Raw genomic sequence first — 10,951 nt, 5'->3', positions numbered from 1 at the left:
TGAGAGCATAAGGTCTTGTGTTCGGCTCCTAGCCACAGCACTAATTTTTGGAATCTTGCAAACCACGGTCCTGCTGTTGGGCCGGCCCATGTGGCCATTTGTGTGTATGTCCGGCTGCTATTTGTCTCAAAATGCGGTGGATAGGAGCTCCCCACGTCGACTATACTTGCAACCTACGATTAAAAAAAGTACCATGGGCCTAGTTGCGAGTTGAGTGTGGACTTGAAACTAGGGCAAAAAAGATAGGGCCCAGTTACGGGTCAAAAGGGTGGATTTGCAACTGGACATAAAAAAGAGTGGATGGTCAGTTGCATGTCGATAATGGACTTGCAACTAGGAGAAGAAAAACTTGGGACCCAATTTATGAGTTGAGAGTGGGCTTGCAACTAGGAAAAAGGTTCAATGATCGTGACCATGTTGTGATGGCATGTGACGACGGCGATCTTTGAAACGGTCATGGCGATGTTGCGATGGCTTGCTTCGATGACCGCGGTGATGATAAGTGCATGGCACCCTTGATCGATAATCCTACTAAAGTTGAGCCAGTGAATGAGTCAAGCCATGAAAAAGTTGCGAAAATTATTGCCATGCATGTGGTCAAATTTCGTCGAGGAAACAATGGTCGTGTGTGTCAGCTTTGTGGACCCAGAATCGCTTCTGTATTTGAAAGGGAATCATTACATGTTGCTGCTCATCATACAGAGCGTGTACCAATACATAGAAGAGTATTTTCCAGATTGCATGCTGATAAAGAACCGAAGCCAGATGATATAGTTCCCACGTTTCGTACACCTCTAGAGAAGATTAGGATCGGCAGCTTCCTTTTTGAACTGCACGCACGCAGATATATTTGATGGAAACGGCAAGGATAACTTTCCATGTTTTATTTAATTAGGCATCTATCTCTTTGGGTAGTCCTTTAATTATTTACAAGAGTAGTACTTTTCCTTGTAAAGGTTCACGTGAGTTATAAACGTGATAACCAAGTTGCTAGGAGTCCAAGTTGTCTTGGCCTTAGGCCATGTGCGTACGTGAGGGTCAATCGTCTATATACTAGCCAAGGTTTGTTCTACGTCGGGATGAGTTTAGTTTTGAGATGAAAATATACAGAAAACGTCCGAGTCAAGGGCGGCAAGATCGTGTGTATTATCTGTGATTTTCCTATCGTGGAAATTTACTAGCGACGGATGGTTGATCATCATATCAACACCTGCGTGCTGATTTGAGGGGGTCATTCTTTTTATTCGCGTATTTTCGTACGCGGGTGAAAATTATCTTGGAGGTTGCGGGAGGAACAAGGGGACGAACTGTTGATCAAGCATCGCCGTGAAAGATCGGGCCATCTACACGCATGAATATTGCATCTCGCTAGTTTGTGCTTCATCAAGTGGTATTCAGAGCTAAGGTTAGTCACGGCGATTCAGTTTGCAATATCGTCTCCGGAGGCGAGTATGGAGGTGTTGAGCAGGAACGTATTGATGGAGGAGGAAGGCATTTGCGAGGTTGTTCTTTTTCACACACGTTGCGTCGTGAAGGAACGGTGTGTCAATTTGACGATCGATGAAGGTTCTGCGGTCAACATGGCGAGCATTGAGGTGGTGGAAAAATTGGGGCTGACTATGGCGCCTCTTGAAAGACCGTACACGCTGAAGTGGTTGAAAGGTGAAATCAAAATTACGCATCGGATTTTACTAATTTTTTATTTGGGAAAATATTGTAGTGCGGAATTTTTTCACGTTTGTCCAATGCCCATGGCGTCCTGCCATCTGCTACTTGGGCACCCATGGTGCAAGCGCGTTGGGGCTGTTCGGGATGTCAAGAAAAATAGTTATTCTCTATCATCATGGAGAGGCCAAAGATTTTGTTTTATTCCTATGCCAGTGGATGTGTTCATGGCAGATTGGAAAGGCCGTTTGCAGAAAAGAAGAGAAGAGCAAAAACAAATAGAGGAAGAAGTTGATGCACCGATGAAGGGGGTAAATCTTTTGGTGGAAAAGGTTCAAGGGGATGGTGATGCAAAGGGGCAGCGATGGAGTGTTTTTAAAACACAGTGCAAGATCAAGAATCGTGCTTGCAAGTTGATAATTGATGGTGGTAGCTTTACAAATGTCATTAGCAAAGATCTTGTGCATGCATTGGGTTTGTCCGTGTGGCGACACCCGCAACCGCATCACGTGGAGTGGCTATACAACTCCGGGAAATTAAAGATCACACATAAGGTACGCGTGAAGTTTGCGGTTGAAGATTATATTGATAAGGTGGACTGTGATGTTGTGCCGATGAACGTGTGTCAGTTGCTATTGGGAAGACCATGGCAGTTTGATCATGATGCAGTCCATGCTGGAAGATTAAATACATACACATTCATGCATGATGGAAGTAAGCATGTGCTGAAACCAATGGCGGACAGTGCAATCACCATAGAAGTTTCAGAGAGGAAGGTTGTACAAAAATTAGACTAAAAACCGAGGACGGTTTCACTTCAACGGAGGAAGGATGATAAGTGCATGGCACCCTTGATCGATAATCCTACTAAAGTTGAGCCAGTGAATGAGTCAAGCCATGAAAAAGTTGTGAAAATTATTGCCATGCATGTGGTCAGATTTCGTCGAGGAAACAATGGTCATGTGGGTCAGCTTTGTGGACCCGGAATCGCTTCTGTATTTGAAAGGGAATCAGTACATGTTGCTGCTCATCATACAGAGCGTGTACCAATACATAGAAGAGTATTTTCCAGATTGCATGCAGATAATAAAGAACCGAAGCCGGATGATATAGTTCCCACGTTTCGTACACCTCCAGAGAAGATTAGGATCGGCAGCTTCCTTTTTGAACTGACTGCACGCAGATATATTTGATGGAAACGGCAAGGATAATTTTCCATGTTTTATTTAATTAGGCCTCTATCTCTTTGGGTAGTCCTTTAATTATTTACAAGAGTAGTACTTTTCCTTGTAAAGGTTCACGTGAGTTATAAACGTGATAACCAAGTTGCTAGGAGTCCAAGTTGTCTTGTCCTTAGGCCATGTGCGTACGTGAGGGTCAATCGGCTATATAATAGCCAAGGTTTGTTCTACATAGGGATGAGTTTAGTTTTGAGATGAAAATATACAGAAAACGTCCGAGTCAAGGGCGGCAAGATCATGTGTATTATCTGTGATTTTTCTATCGTGGAAATTTACTAGCAACGGAGGGTTGATCTTCATATCAACGCCTACGTGCTGATCCGAGGGGATCATTTTTTTTATTCGCGTATTTTCGTACGCGGATGAAAATTATCTTGGAGGTTGCGAGAAGGAACAAGGGGACGAACTGTTGATCAAGCATCGCCGTGAAAGATCGGGCCATCTACACGCACGAATATAGCATCTCGCTAGTTTATGTTTCATCAGGTGATGCTCCGACGAAAGCCTGATTGCTTTTGACGATGCTACGATGGCGTGCTTCCTAGTCATAGCAGTGTTGCGACGATGACATGACTGTCTTAACAATGCTACAACAACAACACGTCAACACAGCTACATCGTTGATGTTGCGATGGTATTTATGTTTTTGACGGCCATAATGACGACAATGGCATCAGTGACGCTACTCTAAGCATTGCTATATCCGAGCAAATCATGACTCCATGTGCTTGCTAGTACCAAAATTCAACAAACTCCCACAATCAACGTCAAAATATGGTGTTCTAGGATCCTTGTTTGGCGCTTGCTATGTCCTTCCTCTTGAAATTGTTTTGTAGCATCACCTACACGTGTAGGCACGTGCTGAGCACTACGTGTGAAATGCAAGTAAAAAAGAAATTGTTAATCAGTCACAACTTCAGGCGTCATAGGTGTTCAGTGGGAAAAGACAGACGTTGCACGCCACACGATCGTGTGCAATCACACGGCGTCGGGCGCAGATGACGAAGCCCAAGAATCATCCAACAGTTTTTAAATGTTTTCTTAATTTTAAATGTATTATTAAATGAGAGACATACACAGGAGAACTTTGAGCATGGGATAGCGAATTAAAAAAAATACAATATAAGAAATTAAAGGAATTATTTTTTTGAAAGATATTTTAAAAGTGAATACAGTATAAGAAAATTAAAAAAATTATTTAATTGAAAGATTTTAAAGAAGTGAATACAACATATGAAAATTAAATGATTTATTTAGTTACTAAAAAGATGGTCTATTATAGAGGGAGAAAATTTAGGATCACTATAAAATGAGGTAGCGATTTTAAAAAAGTGAATACAGTATAGGAAAATTAAAGTATTTATTCTATTGAAAAAAAGATGGTGGTTTGTTATAGAGGTGTCCTAGGCCAGAGAGGGACCATCGCGTGCAATCACACAGCGCCGGATGCGGCTGACGAAGCCCAAGAATCATCGGAATGTTTTTAAAAGTTTTTCTAATTTAAATGTATTATTAAATGAGAAACAAACACAGGAGAACTTTGATCATGGGATAGCGAATTAAAAAATATACAATATAAGAAAATTAAAGGAATTATTTAATCAATTTTTTAAAAAAGTGAACACGGTATTAGAGAATTAAACAATTTATTTAATTGAAAGATTTTCAAGAAGTGAATACATCATATGAAAATTAAACCATTTATTCAATTACTAAAAAGATGGTGGTCTATTATAGAGGGAGAAAATTTAGGATTAGTATAAAATGAGGTAGAGATTTTAAAAAAGAATATAGTATTTAAAAAAATTAATTTAATTGAAAGATTTTTGTACGAAGTTTTTAAAGAAACAATATTTAGAAAAATTAAATTAATTAAAAGATTTTTGTAAGAAGTGAACATCATATGAAAATTAAACCATTTATTCAATTACTAAAAAGATGGTGGTCTATTATAGAGGGAGAAAATTTAGGATTAGTATAAAATGAGGTAGAGATTTTAAAAAAGAATACAGTATTTAGAAAAATTAATTTAATTGAAAGATTTTTGTACGAAGTTTTTAAAGTAACAATATTTAGAAAAATTAAATTAATTGAAAGATTTTTGTAAGAAGTGAACATCATATGAAAATTAAACCATTTATTCAATTACTAAAAAGATGGTGGTCTATTATAGAGGGACAAAATTTAGGATTAGTATAAAATGAGGTAGAGATTTTAAAAAAGAATACAGTATTTACAAAAATTAATTTAATTGAAAGATTTTTGTAAGAAGTGAACATCATATGAAAATTAAACCATTTATTCAATTACTGAAAAGATGGTGGTTTATTATAGAGGGAGAAAATTTAGGATTAGTATAAAATGAGGTAGAGATTTTAAAAAAGAATACAGTATTTAGAAAAATTAATTTAATTGAAAGATTTTTGTACGAAGTTTTTAAAGAAACAATATTTTAGAAAAATTAAATTAATTTAAAGATTTTTGTAAGAAGTGAACATCATATGAAAATTAAATAATATTACTAAAAAGATGGGGGCCTGTTATGGAGGGGTCCTAGGCCAGAGTGGACCCATGGTGCAGCGGCCTGTTATCCTTCCGGCAGTAAACGCTGCTCTGTGAAACCAGCCTAACGTGGTGCCTGCCGCTTCAGGGCCTGAGAGGCCGAGGCTTTCGCCCCAGCCACCCAGCCCACTACCAACTTGGAACGGGCAAGCCGGCAAAGTCACTCCACAGGCCCAGGCCGAGAATACGCACCAATCATCCACACCACCTTGATGCCCCCACATGGGTCACAAGCTCTCGTGACTGAGCTCGGCGATTCTAGCGCTCCAGCCGAGTATTTAAGCTGGTGTTTCTCTTTGTAAACTAGCGAGGTGGGACTAAAGGAAGGGGTGCGGGGTGCGGACTGCGTGGTGACTGAACCGCCCACTGCCTGCCGCGCGTCCACGTCTCGGATCCCCAGCCTTATCCATGCACGCGCGATAGCCCCAACCCAAGCACCGCACCGGCGCCCCCACCTGCCGCCGGCGGCCGTGGCCCGCTCCGCTTGATGGAATGCCGCTCCTGATCTAAGCGAAGCTTCCCCAGCCAGCGCTCCGAGCCGATGCCGCTCGCAGGCATTGCCCTCGCGCCTCTCCTCGTCTCCCCGCTCGCGCCTCCCTCTCCCCGTGGCAGCGCTGCCGCCGTCTCTGCGGAGCCCGCCAGAAGGCGCCGCGCGCTACGGCGAGTGCGGTGCTCCGCCGCAGCGGCGTCCGGCGGAGGCGAGCTTTCCCGCGCGACGCTGCTCTGGAGGGCGGCCAAGCTGCCCATCTACTCCGTGGCGCTCGTGCCGCTCACCGTGAGTTCCCTGCAACTTCAACTTCAAATTCCTTGCAATTCAGAATTGTACTGTAATTCCCTACCTGTTAGTGTGCTGGCATGCAAATCAGACTGAATATTGATCGCAGCTACGATCACCTTACGCATTTGCATTGACGGTTGCTGGCCCTTGCAGGTAGGGACAGCTGCTGCTTATAACCATGCGGGGCTGTTCTTCGCGAGGCGCTACTTTGGCCTCCTGGCTGCTGCTGTCCTTGTGATCACCTGGCTCAATCTGAGGTAAAACTCACCTACACAAATATACTCTGACAAGCAAAACGATGCTGCTGATATCAATAGCACTCTTCAACCATTCATTCCCCTGTTCTGAACATGTTGCATTTTCACTCTACTGCAGCAATGACGTTTATGATTCAGATACCGGCGCTGATAAGAACAAGAAAGAATCCGTTGTCAATATTGTTGGCAGGTACCGCTCGTTCCTGGTACCGGCGAGTAGTAACATCCTAATTGCTTGCATATCTGTATTTGGAAACGAAACATTTTACAGTGTGACCTGCTGTGCAGTCGAGCAGTGACAGAATATGCAGCAAACGTTTCTCTTCTACTCGGCTTTGGAGGGCTTTTTTGGGCCTTTGCAGAAGCAGGGGACGTCAGGTTCATCGTTTTGGTGCTATGTGCAATCCTCTGTGGTTACGTTTACCAGGTGAAATCTTCTGCCCCCTTTTCAGGGAACCTTGTGTTTCTTTATGTTCTGTAATCTGTAACAGAATATATTTGCTTTTTGTGATCTGTTATGGGTTGTCTCATCTATAAATAGCCTGATGCATTCAGTATTTTAGTTAATTTAGCAAAATGTAATTGTGTGTTAATGCTTTCCATCTCATCCATGTGCAATTTTGCAGTGCCCGCCGTTCCGATTAAGTTACCGCGGTCTAGGCGAACCATTATGTTTTGCTGCATTTGGCCCATTGGCCACGTCAGCTTTCTACTTCTCAAACAGCAGCAGAAGCATTTCAAGGTACACTCTAGAGCAACTAGTTTTCAATCTTGAAATGCTTTAGTGTGTTGGCCCATTGGAGTATACTAAGTAGGGCAGCACTTTAGAGTGTTGATGCATTGATGTTTCACTTCAGTCTTCCTACAAAAAAAATGTAAGGATCCACTCATAGCTAGCTAAACGGTTTCTCTTGAAATGTTTGTTTTTTCTCAGCGGAACTGTGCTTCTCCCTCTGAGCAAAACAGTCATAGCTTCATCCATTCTTGTTGGGTTGACAACCACCCTGATACTCTTCTGCAGCCACTTTCACCAGGTATGAAATTCACCCCCTCTGACATATACGATCGATGCAGTAATTTTATATTCTTATCTGTGAAATGGTCATTAGCTGATGAACTCTGATGATCTGTAGATTGAGGGAGACAGGGCTGTTGGAAAGATGTCTCCCCTGGTATTCCACCCTCTCTTTTCAGCACATCTGATTTCACTTATGTACAAATAATCAGTACTAGTATAACATAAGTTCTTCGTGTGTGAACCTGTAAACAAACAGGTAAGGATCGGCACCAAAACAGGCGCGACGCTAGTGACGGTTGCGATCGGCGCCCTCTACACTCTCTTGGCGGCTTTCGGCATAAGCAGATGTCTCCCACCATCCTGCATTGTAAGCTACTGACTCGTACTGTTTCCCTTACGAAAATTACCTGAAAACACAGCTCCCACCTCAACCATTGCTGCTGTACCATATTCTTAGGTCCTTGGCGCCCTGACTCTCCCTCTGGGCAAATGGGTTGTGGACTATGTGCAGAGAAACCATGATGTAAATAGTCCTCCCTTCTCACACCTTCCTTTTTCGTTCTGAACATTTTTTCTTCACTTCACACCAACACTGGCTGAAGTTGGAAAAATCTGCAGGATGACACCAAGATCTTCATGGCCAAGTATTACTGCGTGCGGCTGCACGCCTTGCTCGGGATGGCGCTGGCTTCCGGTCTGGTGCTGGCCAGGAACGGCGTACTAGCCTGACAGACAGATGGGCCACCATTGACAGTTGACAGTTGATCCAGAGAAATGCTTCCTTCTTGTTGCAGTCTCACAGATGGAGTAAAACACACACAACTTTTACAGCCAATGCAATGCAATATTGCAATGGCAGTGCATCTGCGCAGTTCTCTCGCTGAACAGAAGGCGGCCGGATTGGGCAAGCAGAGATTCAGAGGCCAGTTGGTTTTCTGGCTCTAGCTTCAGTACAGTACAGTAGCCTCTAGCGCCCCGTGATCTATAGTAGGTTTCTTTTCTGTCTGCAAGCAAAGCAAAGAGAGGGCTAGCTTGGCGTGCTCGTCCTCGTCCGTCGCAGCTACTCGTACCAGGCTAGGCAGATCGCCGTTTGGTTTGCTCCTGCAGCAGGATATGAATTGAATTCTGATGAGCCAGGACGGGACGAGTCAGTCGGGACATGCTCCGGCCCGGCCCTCTACCGACGGACGGACGGACGGACTGCCATTACTGCCCTCTTTACCACCAGCAGAGGCAGAGACTGGTGGTGGCAGACCAGCTGTTCCTGTTCGTACTACGGCGCGCAGGCGCAGGCCAACTTGGTGCCTATCCCACCTTGCCATGCTTTGCTTTTATGTTTGTATCATTGGCTCCCATATCTTCAAATTACACTGCAGTCAGTCAGGGTTTGTAATTGCAGACTTTGCAGTATCTAGTACTGCTGTAGCATATTTAGGCCTGGTACAATGGGAGATGCTTAGGGAGGTGCTTAGAAAAATAAACCGAATTTTTCTGAAGCACCGGTGCCTATTTCTACAGGAGAGACGCTTAACTAAGCGTCTATCCTGTACAAATAAGCACCGATGCTGAAGGAAAGCCTGGTTTATTTCTCTAAGCGCCTCCCCCAAGCACCTCCCATTGTACAAGGTCTTATCACAATGTCCATAGCAAGTGAGAATCGCATACACTTGCAAATGTTATCAACCAAATGAGGAAGATTACGAGGAGCTGGGACAAAATGGTTGCAAGCGGATGAAAAACACGGTCCAACGGATGCCTGTTTTCCCGTCTGCTTCGACTCATTTTCAGCCCAAGTTTGGACAGAAACTCGGACACCATCTCCACTCCCGCCTTTCCTCTTCCAAAACCCTCTCGCCCTAGAGCCATGGCCAACGCGCCCAACCCCCCCCGCCGCCCCCGTCCCCATCGTGACCGTCCCCGCCGTGGCCATTAGAGTTGTAGCCCCGAAGAAGGCGAAAAAAGAGGTCACCCCGGAGTAGAGCGACTGAGACGACGAAGCGGGCCAACCGGAGGAGGAAGGAAAAGGCAAAAAAAAAAAAAAAAACCACGGCCGTCGCCGTCCAGGCACGAGATGTTGCGGACACCAAGGTCGTCGCCGCCAAAGCCGCACAAACCGCCCTCCTCATGCTAGGGATCGAGCCAACCCTTCTTGCCCCCGCCACTGCCACGGCCAGCACGGGCTTGTCAGTGGCCCGCCCGCCCAAGCTTCCGGAGTCGCCTTCCATGTCAACATCGCAACCGACATACGGGTACCTTCCCGGACACGATCAAACGTCCCGCTTCTCCACCTCACCACGGGACGGCTCACCGGAAGTCGGTGATTCCGTGTCGATCGTCACCGTGGTGCATCCCATTGATCACTACGGCCCACCTGTGGACGACCAGTCCACCGACACACAAAGGAAGCACCCGCGGGTGGTCTCCCCGACCAACTTCCCCGATGCCCACAACCTGTTTGATGGAATGACAGCCTCAACGTCGTACAACCTGAGGTACTACGAGGAGGCCATGAAGAACTCCTTTGACATACAAAAGAAGAAACACGAGATCGATGAGGCCCATGCTCAGTCAAGAGCCAACGAAGTGGAGGTGAAGCAAAAGGAAGTAAAGCTCGCACTAATCTGCAAGTGAAGATCACGGGGCCAACTTGAGCAAGATGACCCAAGAAAAAGGACTTGGTTTGAGAATTTTTGTCCAAAAGGACCACCTACCCAACGGAATTACCAAAAAAAGACTACCTGTGGATGAAATTGACAGAAGAAACCCCCTCAGCCGGGGCTGCAGGTGCATAATCCTTTTGTCAATTTCATCTATAAATAGTCTTTTTTGGCAATTCCGTTGGGCAGGTGGTCCTTTTGGACAAAAATTCGGTTTGAGAGGAACCAAAAGTTCATGATCGATCACCATGTGTAATCATCTTATATTTGTTTGTGGACTATGAGGGTGGGGACGTGTGGGGCTCGTGCTATTCTTTTGGGTGCAATGTTGTATGTCAGCGATGGCATATGGTACTATGCAAAAACTGCTGGATTTATTTTGATAAATATATTTGTTACATTTGATGAAAAGTTGGCAAATCTTGATTATTGAAAAAAAAAGAGAAATGGCAGACCAAATGGGTCGCCCCTCCGTTTGGGTCAACCCGTTGGAGTTGCCCTAAGCCTAAATAAGGAAGATTATTACACCAGGAACTGGCGGTGAGACTGAGACCATACAGGCACGAGGTAGAGGAAAATGACAGCCAAAAAATTATTGCATCGCAGACCACCACGCCGGCATCCATCCATCCTTCCTTCTCAACACATCACTTTCCGACTGGTCTTGTGGTACCTGTAATTATCCTCTCGAAAGCTAGCCGACGACAGAAATGGGCATGTGTGGTTTTCACTTCTTCCTTTTTCAAATCAGATCCACGCGAGGTAGAATCCCT

The 10,951-nt window shown here is 44.6% G+C and overlaps 1 protein-coding gene across 1 annotated transcript; it reads left to right on the top strand.

Moving 5' to 3' along the window:
* Positions 1-5,773: 5,773 nt before the first annotated feature.
* On the top strand, positions 5,774-9,180 carry LOC109756016 (2-carboxy-1,4-naphthoquinone phytyltransferase, chloroplastic). The gene is made up of 10 exons (XM_020314889.4): positions 5,774-6,243; positions 6,400-6,503; positions 6,622-6,693; positions 6,792-6,930; positions 7,130-7,245; positions 7,438-7,537; positions 7,637-7,675; positions 7,778-7,888; positions 7,979-8,044; positions 8,140-9,180. The coding sequence occupies exons 1-10, from the start codon at positions 6,010-6,012 to the stop codon at positions 8,248-8,250; spliced, it is 1,092 nt and encodes a 363-aa protein (XP_020170478.1). The 5' UTR covers positions 5,774-6,009; the 3' UTR covers positions 8,251-9,180.
* The last annotated feature ends 1,771 nt before the right edge of the window (positions 9,181-10,951 follow it).

This window comes from Aegilops tauschii, chromosome 4 (assembly GCF_002575655.3).
Source record: "Aegilops tauschii subsp. strangulata cultivar AL8/78 chromosome 4, Aet v6.0, whole genome shotgun sequence".
Classification (NCBI taxonomy): Eukaryota; Viridiplantae; Streptophyta; class Magnoliopsida; order Poales; family Poaceae; genus Aegilops; species Aegilops tauschii.
This window is presented reverse-complemented; position numbering and strand designations above follow the sequence as displayed.

Coding starts and splice junctions, on each gene's coding strand:
- LOC109756016 (XM_020314889.4), top strand. CDS start 6,010: ATGCCGCTCGCAGGCATTGCCCTCGCGCCTCTCCTCGTCTCCCCGCTC. Junction 7,676..7,777: donor TTGGAAAGATGTCTCCCCTG/GTATTCCACCCT, acceptor GTAAACAAACAG/GTAAGGATCGGCACCAAAAC. Junction 7,889..7,978: donor GTCTCCCACCATCCTGCATT/GTAAGCTACTGA, acceptor CCATATTCTTAG/GTCCTTGGCGCCCTGACTCT.